At 47.3% G+C, this 22,974-nt stretch overlaps 1 protein-coding gene across 29 annotated transcripts in view; it reads left to right on the forward strand.

Annotated features, from left to right (window-relative positions):
- PHACTR4 (phosphatase and actin regulator 4) overlaps positions 1-22,974 on the forward strand; it is a 62,275-nt gene that overhangs the window by 20,776 nt on the left and 18,525 nt on the right. For 8 of the 29 annotated variants that reach the window (XM_086863777.1, XM_086863772.1, XM_086863769.1 and 5 more), the window contains exon 2: positions 2,654-2,700. The exons of 2 other annotated variants lie outside the window; for them this stretch is intronic. In XM_086863777.1, coding sequence (XP_086719903.1) covers positions 2,685-2,700 — 16 coding nt within the window. In that variant the 5' untranslated portion in view covers positions 2,654-2,684. Of the gene's footprint in view, positions 1-2,311; positions 2,406-2,653; positions 2,701-4,319; positions 4,567-4,834; positions 4,934-15,499; positions 15,843-20,262; positions 20,580-22,974 lie in introns of those variants that run through there. 19 more of the 29 variants (XM_086863790.1, XM_086863779.1, XM_086863786.1 and 16 more) reach the window with 8 other exon arrangements.

A 22,974-nucleotide genomic window follows, 5' to 3' on the forward strand; every position in this document is an offset into this window, starting at 1 on the left:
GTGTTTGAAGTCTCGAGGCAGACAAAGACCGAGGTTCTGCTGCTGTGGTGGCCGGAGTAGCAAGGGGCAGGGGAATGTCCAGAGCGCTGAACGTGGCTGAGCTGTGCCACAACAGGGATTTCAGAAACAGCGATTTCACACAGCTCTCAGGCACAGGGAATGTTGGGAGCATTCGGGACATGAATATTCAGAGGAACTGTGGCATGTCATGCTAGAGGAAATGAAAAATCCAAGTTGTCTCAGAAGTAGGTGGGAAACCTGTGACAGTAGGGGCTAAAAGCAACTTTCTATTCCGTGGAGTAGATTATCTCAAATATTATTCCAGAATACAGCTTTCCAATTAGCTAGTCATAGTTAACTCTGGCAGTAGGATCTGCCCTTCGTGATCCATCTCTTTGGTGAGAAGTGCCTGTTCCTCAGTGCAGGTGGGGCTGCACTCCTGCTTTGGCAGCCTGTGGCAATGCTGCGGGAGTGCAAACTCTGCTCCTTCTTCCTCTACCCTGGCATCACTTTCTTTTCCCCAGTGTGCCTTTTATGCTTGTTCTGTTAATAACCAGATATTGTGGATTTAGTGTTCTGCTCAGAAAGATCCTCCCAGCACAGACTGAGGTGCTTCCAGCTGTGCTGTCAGACCGTGGCAGATGTCTCTGGTGTGCACAGTGAGCGTCCAGCAGTGACAGGCTCCTGGATTAGTATTGCAGGCACAAATGTGCCCCTTGTAGTGTGCAGAGCTCAGCACAGTTTGTGCAGGAATGCCCTTGAAAGGTAAATTAAAGCCAGCTCTTTGGTGGCTCGGGGGGAGCGGGAGTGCTGCTGTCGTTTGTGCTGAGGTTCAAGTAGGCTTTGAGGTGGTGGTTTCAATTTCCCTTCTGCTTTCCTTTCCCTGAAGGGCTTGCTTGAAAGGGCAGGCAGGGATGGTGGCTCTTCTGCCTTCTGTGGTGGAGCATTCCCTGGCAGGAGATTGGAGCACATGAGGGTCAGACTCTACTCCTGGGGAGTAAGAACCAGGACAAGAGGAAACAGCCCCACGTTGTGCCAGGGAGTTTTAGGTTGGATATCAGGGAAAATTTCATCACCAAAAGGGTTGCCAAGCCATGGCACAGGCTGCTCAGAGCAGTGGTGGAGTCACCATTCCTGGAAGTATTCAAAAACATGTGGGTGTGGCACCTGGTACATGGGTTAGTGGCCACCTCGGCAGTGCTGGGTTAATGGACTCAATCATCTTAGGGGGCTTTTCCAGCCTAAATGATTCTCTAGTTTATTCATTCCAGTTCCTGTAAATGGTGTCCTTGTTGCAGCACGTGGATGCACCAAACCATGCATCCAAATGCGTGTGAAAACTGCGTTTTAACAATGTTAATGGATTAGGCTACAGAGATTCTGAGAGTGTTTCCTAAGCAACTTCTGCCTCAGAAATCAAAACCTTCTGATGTTCTTGATTCACTCATTTGCTGTCCAGAAACCTGTACAGATACTTGTTCTCTTTTCTAAGCTCTTTAAAGCTGTGAGGACCATATATGTTTTGGGGGTTTAATGGCTCTGTTGGGGTGTTCCCCCCACATTCCAAGATTATCACTGCAATGGAATTCGAGCTGCATCAGAGGGAAGTGGCCTGGAGCATGGCTGTCTGATCCAAAGAAGCATTTTCCCCCACACAGCTGAGCAAAGCAAAGCTGAAAAGCCTCACTGGCAGAGGTTCCATGGCTGGTGTGTTGTGGTTGTCTCTGCTGACACTGCAGCCCTGGGGTGCTCCGGTGCTCTTCAACAAGCTGAGCACATGCTGCACAGTCAGCAAGTTGTCACATGAAGATGACCAGCTGATCTGATGTTAAACTAAAGCCACCAAACTGTGCTTTGCTGCTTTGAGCAAAGGTGATGAGTTGGCCTGGGCTTCATGGGGAAAAGGTTAGGCTGAAGTGTGCTTTGACTCCTCGGCACTGGAACAACCTTATTTTTTAGTTCTTCCCTAGTCACCCCATGCTGTTCTTGCTGACATGTCCAGTTGTGGTTGTCTAAGTTTGAACTGCAAGATTTTGAGGAGAGAAATTCCCTTTTTCTAAAATACTGAGCCTGTTTTTACTATGCTGTGGAATCTGTCAAAGTCAAGACACATCATAATTTCCCCAAACTTAGTTCCCCTGGCACCTCATTTCAGAACTTTCTCCAGAGAAAAACTGGCTTTTCTACTAAAATCCTGGTTAGTTTTTTTTTATTTTTTCCCCCCACAATATGTTCAGAAGTGCCTTGATGCTGTGTGACATCTGAAATATTTCCTGTGCACGTGCTGTGCTGCCTTTGCTAGATAAGCAGTAGGCTGTTCCCTTTTACAGCAAGCACATCCCTTCCTGAGGAGGCAGATGTGGAATGTTTTCCCTGGGAGCAAATACTGCTGCTTTGTGATTATGGTACCTTAATTTTTGTTTCTCTTTTCTTTCCATCACAGCATGTGTGTCATTAGAAGCTCCTGATGTCTTCAAAGAGGGGTGACAATGTCACACTCTTTCTACTTTGGGGCAGGATTTCTGCTCTAGGTTTCCTCCACACTGGTTTTGTGTAGACTGAGCAGAGCTGATAGAGAAATAAAACTAAATCTGAGCTTTCTCCACACTTGGAATTTTAATTTGTGTGTTGACTTTGTTTCCTGTTTTTGTAGGAATTTCTCCGGACAGTAGTGTTCAAGAGAAATGGAGGAGAACGCCGGTGAGTAGAGTCTTAGACATCATGCCACAGATGATGGACCTGACCTGTCCTCCTTGGTTAAGCTTCATAAAGAACTTGATTCCTTTAAACTTGGTGTCTTCATTTCAAATGTAGAAGGTGATTAGAAAGTAGTTTGGCAGATGGATCAGCTGTACTTGTGGTGTGGACCAGATCTGACTGAAGCTCTGTACATATGGAAGATCTTTTTTGGAATCTCCCATCTGTGAAACCTGGAATACTGGTCTTCTGGCTATCCCAAATTCTTGAAAACAAGTAACATCCCCTTTCTTAATAAGGAAGAGGCCAGGAGCAATGACCTGGTTTGAACAAGGCACATGGCAAGGCTTAAAGGAGGATCAGCTCCTGGTTGTTCCTGTTCTGTATTTATTGCTTTAGGCTGCTCTGTGTTGCAGAAGATACAGGATTTTTTTTTAATTAATTTTTTTTAAAATTAAAATATAAATCTCTTGCTTTAGGCAGTGTGTAGCGCTTGCCCTGAAGCAAGCAAATTCATTGCTGGTAGGTTTCACTGATGCAAGGATATAGTTATAACTAAAACTCACAGATTTTTGGCTTAGAGATTGCCTTGAAGAGCTCTTCCATCTGTTTGCCTAAAATGGCTACAAGAAAGGAGTTAAATTCCCATTTTTCCCTGCCATTGACATGAGATTTGGATGAAAGCTCTTGCCTGCACTGTGGGAAACCAGTATCCATGCAGCATATTGACCTCACATCTTCTGGGCTGTGATGCTGCAGTTGGTGATTTCTAACTCATACATAATATTTCTAGGTTGTTCTATGCAGTCAGGTGATGCCATTTCAAACACTTTGGGAATGGTTGTACTTGTCAGCAGGGCAGCAGTGTGCTTGGTGAGGCAAACAAAGGCTGATTTTTGGCTTCACATAGAGCTGGTGTGTTGGAGCCCAGTGGCTGGATCACTGCAAGCCAAGAGCTCCTGCACAGAAGTGTAATGTGCTTGTAGTCCTGGTGCTAAGAGCTGCTGTGCCCCCCTCGTTGTCAGGCTGTAAGGTGCACATTTCATCTGTGGTTATTGCTTTCCCTTCTGATTTGCTTGTGGCAAACTAATTGCAAATGATGACTTGTGGAGGAGGTGGAAGGTGAAGTGAGCACTGGCAGCTGAGGCTGGAGCAGTGCCTGTGGAGCTGGCAGCTCCTAGTCAGGGCTGGTTTTCAGTCTCTAGAGCTCAAATTACTGGGATGGCTGTGAGCAACATCAAGGCCAGGTTGGATGAGACTCTGAGCAACCTGGTGTAGTGGAAGGTGTCCCTGCCCACAGCAGGGAGGGGAACAAGATATTCAAGGTCCCTCCCATCCCCAGCCATTCCTTGCTTGGTGAGCTCTCCTTATTCACCAGGAGTCAGCCTGTGCTGGGGCTGCCACCAGCCACCTCTGTTCACATCACAAAACTTTGTGTTCCTTTTCATGTGCAGTTGAGCCCCATTTTTTTGGCTGAATCAGTGAGACACAGAGCTGGAGCCTTTTGAGGGTTCTGAGAGTCCCTCTTTTGATGACTGCTGGTGGCCTGGGAGGTGAAAAGCTCTACGTTCTGTTTGCATTTTGACAACTGAAGTAAAGTTACTTTCCCTTTCCCTCTGAAGAACTTGAGCATGCCTGTTTAGGATGGAGTGTCCATACTGGATCTTGGCATGTGCAGACACTCTCCCCAGCTGGTCGTGAAGCTTTACATGTTACCTCCTTCATACTGGGAGCCAGGAGCCTGTATTAAAGACAGAATAAACAGATGGATCTTTTGTTATAATTTCCTTAAAATTCCTTTGCTTTTATGGATATTCATTCTCCAAGTGCAGCTAAGCTCAGGACTGCTGGGTTGATCCCAGAGATGAGGTAAGATGGAGCTGAGCTGGAGTCCCAGTCTGTGCCCTTTGTTCCCTTCAAGCCTGGTGCCTTGGATGCATTGGTGTCCTTTGCTGGTTGGATATTAACTGCACTCACATTGCTGCATGGCTGGTGTGCTTGGAATGGCCACTGGGAGTGCACAGAGAAGTGTAAATCCTTTTGAGCTGTCAGGCTTCGCCAGCCATGGGTGGGTGGGGGAGCCTTCCTTGGCTGACTGCGCTGGCTAATTAAAAATGAAATTTGCTGTTGTCTTCAGATTTTAATTCATGCTCATCCGTGAGGACGAGTGGAAGCCAGGTCTCCAGGCAGCTGCAGTGAAGTTTCAGAACTGTCCATACATGGTATTCTAGAACAGGTATGCAGCTTAAAATTTGCTCACAACCCTGCCTTGAGTTAAGAATAGAGAAGAGTACACAGAAACTTGGCAAACTTAGGGAAATGGCCCTGAGTAAGTGAATGTAGGTTGAGTTGCCACATGTGGCCTTAAACTGAAGCAGGGTGGGTTTGGATTGGATATTAGGAAGAAATTCTTCCCTGTGAGGGACTGGAATGGATTTCCCAGAGAAGCTGTGGCTGCCCCATCCCTGGATTTATTTCAGGCCACTTTAGATGGGGCTTTGAGCAACCTGGTCTAAGGGAAAATGTCCATGCCCATGGTATGGGGTGGAATTGGATGAGCTGTGAGGTCCCTTCCAACCCAAACCATTCTGGGATTCTATGATTTTACATCAGTTCTCTGCAGTAAATTTGGGGGCAGGGGGCGTGTGTCACAGCCAGGGCAGCCTCATGTCTTGGCTTTTCACTAATGCTGGACTTAAAGCTGGATTCTTTCCCTGTAGGCTGTGCCTGTGTCACTGGCATTTGCTTTGGGATTGTAGGAATTGCTGAGGTTGCAGTGGCATGGAGATGGAGGAGATTCTGAAGTGGGGGGGCCTGCACTGTTCTGTGAGGAGATGGGAGGTGGGGCTGGTTGTTGCAGTGATGCCAGTCCTGCATGGTCCCTGCTGGAGGGACAGTGCTGCCCTGGAGAAGCCAGTGGGAGGATGGAGATTGTGGAGGGAGAATAAATGAAATCTAAATATACACATGCTGCCAGGCCAAGCTTCCTCAAGCTTCCCACCTACACAAGTGATCTGTTGAAGGGAAATGTCTCTGGGATGCCTTTCCCTTCTTCAGATCCTTCCTGTGGTGAAGGATCACACTATTTTTGCTGTTCATCTACCGCCTGTGTTGTCACAACCCAAGCCACCTCCCAAAGACCACTCACTCACCTTACCATGATCTGAGCTAGGTTTGGAGCTTTTTCTGGGTTAAAGGATTGTGTTCTATCTAGTATTTAATCTGTCTGTAAGTCTGGGAGATCTAAAAAGCAAAATATTGCAGTGGAAGCTTTGTGATTGGCAGAACAAGTCTCACCTTAAGCCCATGGTTCCTTGAAAGCTCTGCTGCCATGGTGGATCGACGTCAGGTGAGAGCAGACCTGCAGTTCACTGCCTGGGAATGAGCAATCATTAATGAACAGGTTCAGAGGGAGCATGGGATGCCTTTTCATGGAAAGTGTTTGCTGTTGTATCCTTTGACCTCTTGTACATTGCACTCTGAGTTCCTGCCTATGCTCACACACTTCCTCTCTAGGTGTTCTGATAGGAACCTTTAAATCCCTAAAAGGTCTAAATCTCTGTGGGACAACTGTAAAACATTTGAAGAAATTAGTGAAGTAGCCTTTGCACACACAGGCTGTTACCCAAAGCTGATTTTTTAGAAAGCTTCTGAAATACTAAGTTTATGGATGCTTTAAGAATCTTCTGCAGCTACTGCTTTATTCCATGCTGACTTTCATCCCCTTTGACTTTCATCTTCTTTATCTCCTGCTGTGCTACTTTTTTCCCAATTCTTTTATTCCTAAAAATAGGAAATACTCTTCAAGTCCTTCACCTTTGCAAACAAAGAAGTAATTTGTTTTAGCATCTAAGCTGACTCCTGGGTTACATGTCTCAGAAATAAACCAGTGTGATATGAATCTGCTGCTTCTGGAGATTTGGACTCCAAATATAGTCTGAGTGGAGGAAAGGGCTGAAAATGTGAATACTTGGTTCTTATCCCACCAGCTCTGCTGCATTTTCCCAGCAGGATACATGGCTGTCTGCCTGATTCCCATCTTTATCCCCAAAAATCAGAGCTGTACCTCCAGATGCTCAGAGATTCTAAACCATTATGGGAACCATTTTAGAATCATTGGATAGTTTGGGCTGGGAGGGCCATGGGTACACACCTTCCACTATCCCAGGTTGCTCTAAGCCATGTCCACCTAGCCTTGGACACTTGCAGGGATGGAGCAGCCACAGCTTCTCTGGGCAAGTGGTGCCAGGGCTCACAGGGAAGAATTCTTTCCCAAGATCTCATCCATCCCTGCCCTCTGGCAGTGGGAAGCCATTCCCTGTGTCCTGTCACTTCAGGCCTTGTCCCCAGTCCCTCTCCAGCTCTCTTGGAGCCCCTTCAGGCACTTGGAAGGGGCTCTGAGGTCTCTGTTGAAGCCAGGCTGTCAGTGCCAGCGGTGTGTGCTGGGTTTGATGTGCAGAGCACTGCAGGGTTGGGAGCTTTGCTGTCACCATCTCGGCTCTGCTGGAGAAGAACAGTTGCTGCTAAGTAGCCAGTGGCAATCTCTTCATAACGTCTGTTCTAGAACAAAAGAATGAATTTTTCTTCCAGGAAGACAGAAGCTGTGATTTCACTCAGATGCTGCATGTTGTGCTTGCAGCAGTAACATGGCTCTGTGCGACACACCAGAAGAACCAAAGTGGCCAGAGTGCCTGAGATCAAGTCCTTAATTGCAGTTGATGTGTGCTAACCTGCAAGCAAGTAGAAAGGCAAATTCCTGCTGTTCCATAGGCAGGTTACCAGAGGTGGTAACTGATCTCAGTGGAAAGCATTTGACTTTTAAACAAGGTGCAGCATAGAGGATCTCCTTACCTACCTGAAAGCATTACTGTAGAGAAGTTGAGTGCACTTGAGGGGTTAGCAAAAATACTTTGGGACATTATCCTGACAGCCTTTTGTTCTTAAATTTGTTCTAATTCTTAGTGTAATTAATGTACTGAGTGCTGTCAGGGTGCTTGGGGCACTTGATGGCATGTCAGAGCTGTTTTTCTGCCTGCTGTATTTGCAAGTGGTTCTGCTGAGCCATCCATCCAGTTAGCGTGGCACTTCTGAAAATTAATACCCAAGAATTCCTCCCCAAACAACTTGAGAAGGTGTCTGAACTCTTGCTGCCTTTCCCTCCTGAGCTACAAGCCAAATGTTTTAGAGATTATTTGCTGACCTGCCAGAGACCTTGTAATTCTGTGACACCCCATTTGAGTGACTTTTGAAGCTGTTAAGTGGTCTTGTAGTTTGTTCCCATATCTCTGAGTGGGGGAAAGCAGAGGTTAGTTCTGCTGGTTTTGTGGTTTCCTGGCTCACCTTTGGATGTGTTGGGGTGGAGATGCTCCGGTCTCCAGGCTGGCTGGGACAAGATAGTGGCAAAGGCTGATGTTGAGTGAGAAATGTCGTTTGCTGAAGTGCTTCATGACAGAATTGAACAATCTTATTCCTTGTGTGAAGAAATAAGACCTTGTAGGACATGTGGTCAATCCTCTGGGTAATCTGGGGTGAGTTGCTGTGAAACAGTGAGTGTGGAGTTCCTGGGGCTCAGTAAGTAGGGCATGGAGCAGGGCAGTAGGTTTCCAGAGTTTCTAGTTTTCTTTTTTAATGTATTGGTCCTTAAATTCACCTTGCTTCTGGAACACTGCCTGTGAATTCTGTCCAGGGATTTTAGGAGCTGATTTTATTAGGGTTGGGAGTAAAAGAGAAGCCTGCCTGGAACCAGAGACAAGCAGGTTTAGTATAAATGTGATTTTTTGTTATTACTGTTTCTTCACACAGGAGCAATGTGTCCAGGCTGAGTGGCAAACCTGGCCTTCTAAAAACAAAATACTGAATGTTCTCATTATCTCGCTGCCTTTGTGAGCTGTAAATAGTGTTAGCTGAGTTGTTGGCTTGACAAAGCTACTCCCAGGCCCTCAGGCTGGTCCTGAGATGCAGTCCCGGTGTGAACATTTGGATGTTGTCACTGCTGACATCACCACTTTATCTGCTTGGTTCTCCTTTGTCTTGGAAGGGAGCCCTGGCTCTGATTGCTGAAGGTGTCTTTTGTCTCCTGAAACAAACAAGAAAGCAGAGATAGGAGCTGGCTTTTTTACAGGTTGGTCTGTGTGGATGAATGGATAACCATGACTTGCTTTGGGAGAGCATGGCTCTTCAACCCAGCGTGGGTTTGTCTCGTTTTGTGAAGCAGAGATTTCAAGACTTCAGAAGGATTTAGTGTCTGAGTTATGATAAATTTGTATTCCCTGGCACATGAAGAATAACATTTATAGGAGTTGCTAAATTCCAAGTACAGATCTGTTCAGCCTTAGGGGGTACTCAGGCTGTGTGGGTTCTGAGCTGAGCTTTGCAGATGCAGGCTCTGCCTGGGATCCCGGTGCCTATTAGAGCTAGTCTTAAGGCTGTGTAAGGTAGAGCTTTGTACATTGGACTAACTCAGCTGTGCAGTTTCGGTACCACAGAATCCTTCAGGATGGAAAAGCTCACCATGATCCTCAAGTCCAGCTGTTCCCGCAGCACTGCCAAGGCCACGACCGACCCTTGTTCTCAAGCGCCACATCCACATGGCTTTTAAATCCCCGCAGAGACGGGGACTCTACCACGAGCCTGGGCAGCCTGTGCCAGGGGCCGACAGCCCTTTGATGAAGGATTTTCCCCAAAATCCAATAGAAACCTTCTGTGGCACAGCTTGACACTGTTTCCTTCCGTCCTGCCCCCTGTTCCTTGTGAACAGAGCCTGACTGCCTGCACCCTCCTCTCAGGAAATTGGAGAGAGCAAAAAGGTCCCCCCGAGCCTCCTTCTCTACAGGCGCCCCCAGCCACTGCTCCGGGCTCTTTCCGGGCTCTTTCCGGGCTCTTTCCGGGCTCTTTCCGGGCTCTTTCCGGGCTCTTTCCGGGCTCTTTCCGGGCTCTTTCCGGGCTCTTTCCGGGCTCTTTCCGGGCTCTTTCCGGGCTCTTTCCGGGCTCTTTCCCGGCTCTTTCCCGGCTCTTTCCCGGCTCTTTCCCGGCTCTTTCCCGGCTCTTTCCCGGCTCTTTCCCGGCTCTTTCCCGGCTCTTTCCCGGCTCTTCACGCCGAGCTCGGCCCCGAGCCCCGCAGCGCTGCGCGGGGGCCGCCAGAGGGCGCGCGGGACCGGCCGGGGCCCGGCTGAGACGGGTGCGGGACACGGGGGGACCGAGGGACACGGAGGGACACGGGCAATGGCTTCCCGCTGCCAGAGGGCAGGGATGGTTGGGGTGTTGGGAAGGAATCCTTCCCTGTGAGGGTGGTGATGCCATGGCACTGCTTGTCCAGAGAAGCTGTGGCTGCTCCATCCCTGGCAGTGTCCAAGGCCAGGTTGGATGGGGCTTGGAGCAACCTGGGATAGTGGGCAGTGTCAGGGAGTGGAATTAGATGAGTTTGAAGGTCCCTTTCAACTCAAGCCATTCTAGAATTCTGTGAATTGCATTTCTGTAGGAGATTTCCCCCTCTCCTCCCTCCCCTTTTTTAGGGGTAAAAGAGACAAATCGTGACGGTGCAGCCAAGCAGTGGCTGTGGACATTGGCTTTCTTAGGCAGTGCAGTGGGATCTGATTGGGCACCATGTCAGGCTCAGTGCCAGCATAACAACACTGGCCTAATTGCTATAGCACAGCCTCCTTGAAAGGTAGAATTTAATAGTGTTCACTCCATGAAAAAGTCCCCTATAAAAATCCGTCCTGGTTCCCGTGCTCTGTTCCCCCTCATGGGTGGAAGCAGCTCTGTGTTTGCTTTGTGTGCTTTCCCTTTCCTTCCCCAGCCCCACTGCACTGAGGGACTCGTTTCCAAGGCAAGCTGAGCTAAGTAATGGCTTGGCAAGGAAAATCTCCCCTGGAGGCTCCGTGGTGATCCCAGCTGGCTGTAGCTATGCTCTTAGAGAGCAGATCAACCCCCTCTCCCCAGAAAGGCAGAGTTAGGCAGGGATCTGGGGCTGAACCTTGATCTTTGAGAGGACTGTAACCAGCCTTTGTCCTGTTTTTTGTTGAAATTCAACCACAATGATGAAAAATCTGCCCTTCCCCCCCCCCCCCCCTCCAGCTCTTTGGTCTTAACATTAAATCTTGGAAACTGAGTTGGTGATTAGTAAAGTAAACAGGATCCCTTCCTGCAGGGAAGGCAGGGCTTTGTTCAGCCCAAGCATCGTAGGTTGCAGGGGTTAAGTTACATTTTGCTTTGGGAGAGGAAAAGAAAATCTCTCCAAGTAATTAACTTGAGATGCTGATGCTAATGAAGGGGCTTTTAAGGCTGGGATGATGGGAATCCTCTGCTGAATCAATGACATTGCGGCTGTAGGAGTGATTCTGCAGTTATTAGGTTGAAATGATGTTGAACATGAAGTTAATCCTGTTATCTCTCAGATACTGAGCAAACTGAGTGCTCTGGATAACTCTAATGGGATTATGTGAATCAGTCTGGCACCCTTGCTCGGTTCAGGGCTTTTTCTTATGTTCCTTTTCAGGATAAATTATTGATCAGGCTTCCTAGAGGTGGTGTCTGGGGCAGTGTGTTGCAGCAGTACTGGGTTACTTTTTTTTTAAAATGAATTTGGCGCTGTTGCTTCCTGAAGCCATTCACTCCTCTATAGCAAGGATCCCTTAAATAGACCCCATCCCTAAATGTTGAGGAAAAGAACTGATGAGTAAGGACAAGTTTACAAGGAGACTTCCCTGTGTCATACTTTCCTGGCATCGAGGATCTGCCATTGAGAGAGATGATGCCATTCTGTGATGAAGACTATTTTGGGCTGTCATACTTGCAGAGAATAATTACTTCTGGCTGGAAAATCATATTTTGCATCCATGATAGCTTGTGGTGATTGTTCTAAACACAAGTAGTTGGTGGGGTACTTAAAAGGGATTATCTCAAGCTTGGTTTTAAGCAGTTGGATGAATTGCAAGGTAACCATTGTCAGAAAAACCCAGGAATTCAAATGATCCTCTAAGGAGGATGGAAGAGCCATAGTGCATGTTCAGTCATTGGCTGTGGTCATTACAGGGGTTATTTTCCTGTTGGGCACAGCTCTCCAGGCTGTCCTGGCCTGACTTCCATGCAGGGTTTGAACGAGCTGGAGCAGTGTTGGTGCCAGCTAAAGCTCCAGCAGTGGCTTCAGCAGCACAAAACACAGTGACTCGAGACGACTACGTACAATGGAGAGGTGAAGCCCTACATCCCAGTGAGAACTAGAATTTGGGTTTCAAACTCATGGAAAATGTGTTTCTCTGCTAATTTACCACTAAACCAGGCCTCTTGGAGTACAGAAGTGATACTTATAACACCCACTAAATGAGCAGATGTTTTTGTGCCAAACCAGAAATTTCCATAAATACAGGAAAGTTGTGTTGTTAAAGGATCAGTCAGCTTTTAGTTTCCAAGCTTTGATTCTCTCTTTTTTTTTTTTTTTAAGGGCTGATCTTGTTAAAAACTGCAGGTTTTTTGGTGAGGTTTTATTTTTATTCTTTTCCTGTTTCCTTGAGGAAGGTGAGAATTGTTTTGGAAGATCCAAGGAGCTCATTTACTGCAGAAACAGGCTTCAGGGTTGCTAATGACAAAGTATCTGGGCTGTCTCAAAGAAGACACCCAGAGGATGTGGGGGCTGGTGTGGCTGAGGGGCCACCTGGGATTTTGGACCAGTTTAAGTGCCCAGAGGCCAGCCAGCCCTGCTGTTGATAAGGTGACAGGTTTAGATGGCATTGCACTAGCCTGTAATTCTAGGGACCTCAGGGGATAATTCTCACAGCAAAGGAGTCAGCACTTTCTACAAGCTTTTTGACATGGGAATTCAGCACAAGAAAAAATTCCTGATTTCAAAGGCAATGAACCTTTGGGTTGTTTTCAAACCCAAAGTGCACAGAGAAACAGTTTAATATTTGTGTTTATACACCATAATTTTTACATGCCACACACTTGCTCTAAGGTATCCCTGCTATAAATCTGGAAGCATATTCTTCTGTTTATTGGAGCCACTATCCATTCCTGGAATATGGAGGAGGCACAGACCTTTGATAAATTAGTTAATTGAGATGTTTTCCACTGATTTTCTCAGTGATTTATCTTTGAATTTCTTGTATATCTTGCTAATTATTCTTGCAAGCTGAAAACCTTTGAACTTGAGTTTTGGTGCTGCTCAGTCTGACATATTCTGGATTTTGAGGAGGTAGATTTTGGTAGATACCACAGTGGGGAGTTTTTACTGATACCTGTAAGAACTTTCTCCCTAGTCAGCAGCGTTCTGCTTTTGAGCATTAGGAAGTGCCTCACAGAGCCATGGGATGTAGAGTGGAGCTCTTTGGCTGCCTGATCTCTGCCATCACATCATTCTTTGTTCCCAGCCTGTATCTCAAGGTGTTTAACTCAGGTTTGAGGTTCTCAAAGACTGCCCTGGGCAGGAAAGAGGTGAATTCTCCTCTGTCCATCCTTCTGGTGTGTGGTTATCCGCATCTGAGTGAAGGTGGGACTGCAGCTCCCGTTAGGCTGGCTGGGAGCTCGCTAGCTGACATGCTTGAAATAGTCCTGTCATATAATTCTGCAGAATTTTTCTAGGAGGGCAAGCAAATATTTGAGGAGCTCATTCTTGCTGAGCTCTGGGCTGTTCCAACAGGAGGGTTTGAGCTGCTGTTTGAGCCCCTCCTTGATGGTCATGGTGGCTGTGCTGGGCTGTGCTCACAGCTCTTGCTGCCCTGCTTTAATTCATTGTATTTGGTTCTGGTCTTCACAGTGTAAGAAAGACAAGAAGCTGCTGGGGAGGGCCATAGAGGTACATGGGCTGGAGCATCTCTCTGGTGAGCAGAGACTGCAGGAGCTGAGCGTGGTTAGTCTGGAGAAGGCTGAGAGGGGATCCTATCAATGAACAACCTGGGACAGCGGGAGGTGTTCCTGCCCAGGGCAGGGGGACTGGGACTAGATGATCTGAGGTCCATTCCAACCCCTTAACATTCTGTGAGTCCATGAAGTATTTCTGAGGAGTATCAGACTGGTGCCCAGGGACAGGACAAGGAGCAACAGCCATAAACTAAAACACAAGTTCCACCTCAACATGAGGAAAAACTTCTTTCCCTGAGGGTGGCAGAGCCCTGGAAAAGCTGCCCAGGAAGAGGCTGGAGTCTCCCTCTCTGGATCTGTGCCAAACCCACCTGGATGTGTTCCTGTGCCACCTGCTCCAGGTGACCCTGCCTGGGCAGGCAGCTGGACTGGGACATCCCCAGAGGTCCCTTCCAGCCCCAACTCTCCTGTGATTCTGTGAACTGAACCCCATTTCCTGCTGGCAGCAGTGCCTGTGGCAGTGTTCTGACAGCAGCCCCACGTCCAGCCCTGCCAAGACAGAGGAGAGGGGAGCATTATTTGAGTCTTGCAAATGATCTTCAGCTACTGTTTTGGTGTGGTGCTGCTTACTCCTAAATAAGGCTACTGCCGGTGCTCTACAGACACAGGATGAAGGGAATGAGGTGAAATGAGGAATCTGGGAATGTGTGAAGGGTTGTTTCTGCAAGAGGGGGACCAACTCAGGGAGAAACAGCTTTCTACAAGGTTAGGATTAGCTGTACCTTCAGAACTGTTGGTGTTATCTCATCTCTTGACGTTTCCTTTAATTATATGAAACGACCTTGACACTGTAAACAATTTCCATGGCATTGTCCCTGCACTGTGTGAGTCAGTGTGATGCGTAAACAGCGTTTGGTTTGGGGGACCCAAGGTCTGTATGGTTTGGGACACAGTCATCCTGTCTGATTCTTGTGCCTTCTTCCTGGATGGCTCTTGGTGCCTGTGGCTGCCACCACCTTTTTTTCCCAAGTTCTCCTGGCAAAAACCAGGAGCATCTGGGATTGGGATTTCAGGATAACCCTAAGGGGACAAGGTGGAGTCCTCTTATTTTGTTTTCAGCTCCTTTGGGCTTCCATAATTCTCTCCCCAGTTCCAAAGGGGAAGAACGGAATGTTACACAGCACAACCCCAGCATTGCTTTATTCACATTAGCAGCAATGTTGTACTCATCATGTTCCCATCTTCAGCCTTGCTGCTGCTCAGAGACACCTTGGTGGTTGAGCAAGGGTCAATATTTGGAGCTGAGGTTCACTCTGTGTCGTGCTGATGGCTCTTGTCTGGGTGTGACCAGAGGTCTGGCCATGCCACTGTTTAGGGTGGCCCATGGTAGATCTATGAAAGATGATTTGGGCAGATGCTCTTCACAAGCGTTATCTTGTTCTTTAAATAGAGAATAAAGCTTGTATCAACATGAATCACAGAGTTGATAAACTGGAATGGTTCCTCTTGGAGTTGTCTTCTTGTATTGGGCAAATATTTATCCACATTGTTTCCAAAGGCATATTTGTGCAATAGAAGGAGGTCAGACCTGTAATTACCTGTTAGATTTACTCTGGCAGAAATGGCTTATAAAAACACAGTACAATTGAAAGGAAGCTTTTAAACCTTCTCTCTGTGTGTGAACCTAAAGCTGTGGTTTAAAATTTCAAATTTTACGAGACCTTTCAGTTGCAAGGGTACAAAAAGTATTTTCTTAGCTGAATTTAAGTGCCCCAACTGAAACTGATCCACCCTTTCTTTTAATTCCTGAATTGTGGCAGGGAATTTGGGTTTCTCTTCCAACTGTATCTGCAGGAGATGATCAGAAGCTGAGGTTGTGTGCCAGACTTGCCTTGCATTTTAATCAGGAGTTCCTCGCCTAGTCAATAATTAAAGCAGAGCAGGTGCGGTGGGGAAATTGGGTGTTCCCCAAAAACCAAACCAAGGCGCTTTTGTAAGTCTCCCTGAGCAGAGCCAGGCAAGTGAGGGGCGGCAGGATACCCTGGCACTGCCAGTCTTCTGCAGTAATTTGGAAAAAAATGTTACTTCAGACTGGAGAGCTGGAGGTGTTGAAGGATAATTTGGATTGTTGGTGCGGTGCAGCTGCTGCAAGCCCATTGGGTTGGCAAAGCAAAGGTGTTTTTGCTGCAGTTTCAGCTTTGGGTATGAAGAGCAAATACATTTACTGAGACTTCTGTGAAAGGCTTAAAAGAGGAAACAACTTCTACAGAGAAATCTTGCTGCCTTTTTCAGTTACTTTGTGGGCAGAGAGGCTTGCAGCTGAAGTTTGACATCTTGAAGGATTAGAGGTAGGAAGAGAAATTTGGGATCATGATTCTGTGGACCTTGACCTATACACTGAAGACTAATTTAGAGTTAAATATAGGTTTAATTGCAATTTAATCTGAATTTAGAGTTTTCATGTTTACTGATATTCTTGCTGTTAGCTTGCAGTTTCCAGTGTTATGCTTAAGAGTTTGTCCCTTTGGTTTTATAAGTGGCATAGATGTACTTGCTCTGCTGGAGGACTTGTTTATGTTGGATGATGTCAGCACAAAGCTGTAAAGTCTTACGAGTTATGTTTGTCCTGTAAGGCGGTTTGTGATGGATGTAACTGTGCAGCAGCCTCTTGCTTGGGAAGAGCCCTGTGTGCTGTGCTGGGCCAGCCCTAAAAGCTCGTGCTGGACAGTGCTTTGGAAGGGGGGAAATATATTCTGACTTGTTCATCCCTGTGTTTTGAAGTGGCGAGCCTCAGGTGATGTCAGTTTATACATTTTTCTCTGAGTATCTTGAGTTTTTGCTACAGGAGAGGGTTAAACAAGAGTTAAGCTAAATGCCATTCCTGTTTCTTCTCTAAACAATGCAATAATTAATGTAATTTTCTCCTCCATGTTTTTGCTTAATGTGTTCCTAATAATGTAGCTGGAAGTGGCAGATGGGTATCCTGCCTCTTAATGCTTCCCTGTTGGGAACATGCTGATGCTTTTCTAATGCCTGATGCTTTGCTGGAATGGATCCTATATATGTGTGCTTCCTTTGGCTTCTGACCAGACTTTCTTTTAATGCTGCTTCAAGGTGCTCCAAAAAGTTGTTAATCAGCTTTGGAGTTTCCCTTGCCTCAAGATGGCAAAGCCATGAATCAACATAGTGATCAAATTAGGTTAGTCAAGTTAGCCAAGATGTGACTGAATCTTTAATTTTGTCAAGATGACATTCCTCAGCATTCCCTCACTAGTAAACAAGAAAATACTTGGCCTGTGTTGTAATTGCAGGGAGTGGTGAGGAGGTATTGATGGTGAGACTTTTCTAGTTCTGGCTAAAACTTGCTTCCAATGGAAGTTGTATTTCCCCTGGTAAACAAGGCTGGGGGATATTTTTGCCTTAAGCTCCTCTGGGCCCAAAGCCCAGTTTAATTTACAATTTTTTAAGCCCATTCCCTGTGACAATGAAGTAATTCCTTGTGTTCCAGCCACCTGCTGTGGCCACAGGGCTTTCCAGGAGCATGGCCTCACCTTCCCAAAGGTGGGGCTGGAAGTGCTGTCAGTCAGCTCCTTGGCACAGCAGCCTCTTCCTCTGGCTGTGCTCCATCATGGTCAACATCTGGACTGCTGTGGGACACGGCATGCTCACCTTCCCTGACACCAGCACATGGATGGTGGCATCAAGTCCCTGGCATGCTGGACCCACTGCCCTTCGCTGTCTGAGGTGGAGCACTGTGCTGACTAACCGGTGGGGACTGGAGTGCTCTGGGAAATAGGAGTTTCCCTCTTGGAAAGGAAGTGTGAAGGAAGTCATGTGGGGTAGGAGCAGTTAGTTCCCATTTGTCTCATCTGAACCATCAAAGTCTGCAGGACCCAAACAATGTGATGCCATCTGCCTTATAAATAACCCATTTTCCACTTCCAGACCAGCTTTTCATTCCATGTGAGGAGAAAGGAAGAGCGTCACATTATGTTCATTTTTTCAGGGTGACTCCTTGGTGTCTACTGCCCGTCCCCACTGCTCTGCTGCCCTCCTTAGTGGCTCCTCCAGCACGCTCAGTGTCGGAGCCCAGAAGGGTTCATCTCTCCAGGCAGCCAGAGCTGTAATGTGTGCATGTAAGATTTTTCTCATGTTCTTGTTCTTCCAAAGCTGAAAACAAACACTGTGGTGAAACCAAGCTGATTAGATGGCTGGAACAGCTCTCCTGTGAGGAAAGGCTGAGGGAGCTGAGCTTGTTCAGAGAGAAGCTCTGGGATGACCCAATTGTGGCCTTTCAGTACCTGAAGCAAAGGTGGAGAGAGACCATTTACAAGGGCCTGGAGTGACAGGACAAGGGACAGTGGCTTCAAACTGACAGAGAGTAGAGTTGGATGGGATACTGGGGAGAACTGCTTCCCTGTGAGAGTGGTGAGGGGGTGGAATGGATTTCCCAGAGGGGCTGTGACTGCCTCTCCCTGGAAGTGTTCCACCAGGCCAGGTTAGACAGGGCTTGGAGTAAACTGCTCGAGTGGAAGGTCTCCCTGCCCATGGCAGGGGGTGGAATGAGATAGACTTTAAGGTCCCTTCCAACCTAAACCATTTCATGATTTGATGAAACACATCCAGAGTTGTGGTGCTGCCGCTTTTTCCCCTCCCTGCCGCCCTCCTCGTGAGGTGGTCCCTGCGTGAGGATTTCGGAGGTGCATCTCCCGCAGTGGAAGAGCCTCAGAGGCCCTGTAGCTCCTGCTGACTCCCTGGTGATGAGCTCTGAAGGAAAACGCCCAGTATCGCTGGTTTTAAATAGCTCCACCGGCAGGGATGGGATAATGCCGGAGTCCTTTTTAATTTCTTGTGGCTGAATCATGGAACACAAATGTTTGAGTCACCGCGGGTGAATGTAGCATTTCACGTCGGTGTGAACTGAAATGTGAACAACACTGGCTTTATTGGAGGAGCTAATATTGGGCTCATTATGGCTTTCATTAGATTTTAAAGGGAAACAATCCAGAAGAGTTTCTTTTACAATGTATATAAACAGATTATTAACATGGAAATGCCAGGGGTTTAATGGGATGCTGGGCTGGATGGAGAGGAAATGAAACTTCGGAAGAAGGCCATGTACCCTGTGTTTGAGTGTTTACTGCCTGTCTTTTTTTATTTCAGACATCTGCCTCTCCTTAAATCACAGAAAAATTACATGTAACTGGCGGTTCTTCGTTAGTATATTTTAAAAGGAAATGTGAAGGGGCAATCAGCTGTTTCCCATTTTGCTCTCCTTTAGAAAGCTCTTTGCTATTCGAAGTTTTTCATCTCAAAAAAGTTGTCACCTGTCCCTGAGGAGTGAAACAGTTGCTCTGGTTTCTTCTGGTTGCTGTGCAGCAAAGTTAGACTGCCTTTCTCATTATTATGGGAATTTTTGCCATTTATTACACTTCCTTGCTTGAAATGTGGGTTTTCCTTTATCCTGGATGCCCAGTGGGACCAGGCCAGGTTGCTTTGTCCCGTATTTATCCCCAGTGGTGAAACAAAGCCCTCTGAAAGCAGCTGGTTTCTTAGAAGCTGCTCTCATCTCTGACCTCAGGCTGCAGTTGAGGCAGGAATATATTTTGGCATTCTGTTTTCTGGGACAGAATTTTCACCTTTCTTCTCAGAGGTGGAGCTGAGCTACCCCTTGCCCTGTTTTGGGGGATGTTTTTATAGCACTGCTTCCCCCCATCCATGTGGCTGGGAGCAGCAATCCCACGGCATTTGCTCTGGGCAGTGTGCAGCATTGATTGTTCCCAGCTGCACCAGCCTAAATCGACAATCTTGGGTCTGGTTGTTTCCCAGAAAAGAAGATTTTCCTGTTGGCATTGCTGCCTGGGTAGTATCCAGTCATACTGGAGTCCTCCTCTTGCTGGCCCGACAAGGACAGCTGAGCGCTGCAGCAGATCCTGTTGTTTAAATCTTCTCCTGCACTGGAGAAAAGCTAACCTAGATGTGTCACATGGGGTCAGGTTCCTGATTTTAATCCCTTTTATGCTGCAGCAAATTCCTGTATTTTTTTGAAAACTGCTTTCCTTTTTCTCTCAACTAAGGTTAAGCTTCTGGATGCTTAAAGATTTTCCTTCTCCTCTGTTGTAGGGTGTACAGGGAACATGAGCTGTAGGTTCATAGAAGTCCTAACCCAAATTTTAATGATAAATTAAGGAGTCCAAATGGACATATTTAAACTTTGGAGAGCTTTTCTTGTGAGGCAGATGGCTGAGGGGGATGTTTGTTACCTTAACCATCAAGCTGTGACACATGAATAGAAACTAAACTTTTACTTTCCTTGTTAAATTTAAATTTTCCATTGTTAAATTTAAATTACGTGAGAAGACACGCTTCCTGGTAACTTTAGTGGAGAGGGGAATTGCATGAAATTGTATTTTTATTATATATTTGGCTAGATGCATATCGGCTCAGGCTGTGTTTGAAATTCCCTTTGCTTGGGGGGTAATGCAGGTCCCACAGCACTTAGAGAACGGCTGTCTCATCCCTGACTGCCTTAGTTTGTGTTTAGCTGGCACAGGTAGGCTGTAAATTTCTCGGTCCCATTCGGGAGGTGAAATCCCGTGTGTGGATTCTCCAACCCATCCCTGAGAGGAACGCTCTGCTCTCCTCCTCCTCCTCGCTCTCAGCCTTGCTCTGCTCTTGCTGAGCTGGGTGCGAGGAAGGAGCGAGGGGTGTTGGTAATTTGGATTGTGCAGCTCAGTGGCTGGATCTCGGCTGTCTCCTCCCCTTCCTGAGCTTCGGCCCGAGCCAGCTCGGCTGTGGAATGACAGGCATTCCTGCGAGAAGGGAGCTGGCACGGACACCGCTCTGTGGGACTCGCTGCCCAGCCATGGGGGCCTGGCAGAGCAGGGCCGGTGCTGGACCATCGGCCTGAGAGCCCGCCGGCCCTTTCCTCGTCCCAAGTGTGGATTTATTGTTTCCAAGGCTTCAAGCGTTCTCAGCGCAGACTTTTCCTCTCTTCCCCTCCCACCTCCTCCCGGAGAGCTGCTCTGGACAGAATCTCATGGGGCAGCCGCACTTCTCCAGCCCGGTAAAGCCAGGTGCTTGTGGTGAGTATTGGAGGGCAGGGGAGGCAGGGCAGCGCTGCAGGTGGAACGGAGCACTTGGGAGGAGTGGAATGTGGAGCTTGTGTAACCTGCGCCCAGCTGGGAGAGAAACCAGAGAAGTAACTCCATTTCCTTCCCTTCTCTTACTTCACGTGCAGTCACTGTGCAGCATGTTCTCTGATCGTGAGACGGGCTCCAAGCTGCCCGGTTCTAAGGGACAGCTTCTGGCTGGTGTGGATTCAGGGATGCTCCCTTTGCAAAGCACTTGGCCAGTGGGAAAGTTCACCTGTGTGGGGCAGGAGTCAGCCCCGAGAGTGAGCCTGGACCAAAGCCACCAAGAATTGATGTCACCCAGATTTTGGGGCAGCTGTAGCAGTTTTGGGGCAAGAAGGGCTTGGGAATAATCTCCCTGCTTGTTTTCCCTCTCCACTGTGAGGTATCTCAGTAACAGGCTGGAGAAAACCCAGCTCTGTTAAGCCCCAGGAACAGCCCCACTTCCCGAGCACTGTGTGTGGATCAGTGTTACTCCAGGTCTGTCGTGGCTGCTGTTCCCAGCACTAGGGCTGGGAGGGCCGTGGATATGAGGAGACTTTCCACATCCCGCTGTTGCCTTTCTCTCATTCACACTTGCTGTTAGCTGGCTGGGCTCTGTTGTTCACCCTCATCTGTGAAGTGGAATTTCCTAATTTTTAGAGAAGAATTTGACATTGGCAGACAAAGAGCCCCCTCAAGATACAGACTATTATTTTCATTATTTTTCACTTCTATAACTTTGATCCTGTCAGGCATTTCTAGGGCTCAGATGAAACCAGTGATTCTGTCCCCCACCACCAGTTCACTCCAGCTAGTGTTGTTCAAGAACTGCTAAAAATAAAGTGACAGAGTGGAAGGGAAAAGTAAAACTTCAGTTGTCTGTGTACTGTGGAGATTAACAGCATCTTCTGCTTGGATTTATTCACTGTTAGAAGACAACCTGGTCGGTCTTGGGCTCTTGCTCTCATCAGACATCAAGAACAGTGGTAATTTCCAGGGAAGTGGGCTTGGTGTAATGATATAGTGCTTTTTGGAGACTGGGGCCAGCAGACCTGGTGTTTCCTCAACTGCTCATTTTCTCTCTGAAGTATTTTTTCATGGTACAACTCTCACAGTTCCTACTGATTAAATCTTGGAACTTGAAGAGATGGTTCTTGCATTAACCGTGGCAGGATGCTGTTAAGGAGAGTCCTGTGAAGATTATGGTGATTAGAAACGTACAAAACACAGGGAGGCCGAGGGATGTGGGACTGTTTGAGGCTGTTTTGTGACCACAACCTTCTATTCCTCTAAGATTGGGATTCAGGTCCTCCCTGGATGATTCAGGAAAACATACACCAAGTTTTTAAAGCTGTTTCAGGGAAGCTTAGAAACATTTACTCAAAGTACTTTTTGGGTACACTTAACAGCATTTCCCTCAAAGAGTCTTTGCTTTTCGAGTTGTTGCTGTTTGCATGGAAGCTTCATTGATTCTTGACTCTGATTCTTGGCTCTGCTGGACACAGCAGGGTGGGATATGAGGGAGCTGAGTTGCTCTCCAGCCTGTGCAGCCACACCGGTGGCAACAAGAAGGCCTGTGGCAGTGCCTTGGCTGGTGGTCCCTCTGGAGCCATAGGTACAGGACTATTCCAGGTACCTGAGGTGTGTGACAAACAGCTGTGTTCCCTGCAGAGCTTCCCCATGCACCCTGTGGGCCTGCTCGATAGCAGAAATTCAGGAGGTGCGTTCCTTAGGGAAGGAAATAAAGGGCATTAAGCAGAGTGGCTGCCGTGGCACTGAAATGCCTCATCTGCCCAAAGACATAAATGCCCTGTGAGCTCCCTATGAACAGAAGCTCCAGGGATTTGTGGAAATCCTGTGGTAACTCCTACAAGGAGAGATGGATCAGGTTCTGGGTGAGTTCTGGTTTGTGGATGGAAGGAATCTGACCCAAGCTTACAGTTTAGACACTGTGCAAGTCTGTTTTCGCATCAAAATAGGGATATTTCCTCATGAGGATGTCTGTTAATGAATACAGAATTTACCAGGTCTTACATCTCAGAAAAGGACTGGGGCAAGGAGCACATGGTAGTGCAGGGAGGATGATAACCTGGCTTTTCTTAGACTGCTTCACCAGGCATTGGATGTCTGCAGAAACGTTTGGAGGAGAAAAACAGCTTGTTCTCAACCTTCTCCTATCAGTTTCATTCTGCAGTCCTGTTCTGGGGCTCACTGACCCTACATATTTGTGCCATTTTCCTCATGAGCACTAAAAATCAGTAGTTTTTGTCCCAGGTATGTTCAAGATATTACAAACTGTCATCATCTGAGATGCAATCCTTTGATTTCTTCAAAGCCTTCAGCCTTGCTTTGTTGTGATCTCAGA

This window comes from Cyanistes caeruleus, chromosome 26 (genome assembly GCF_971803275.1).
Source record: "Cyanistes caeruleus chromosome 26, bCyaCae1.hap1.1, whole genome shotgun sequence".
Classification (NCBI taxonomy): domain Eukaryota; kingdom Metazoa; phylum Chordata; class Aves; order Passeriformes; family Paridae; genus Cyanistes; species Cyanistes caeruleus.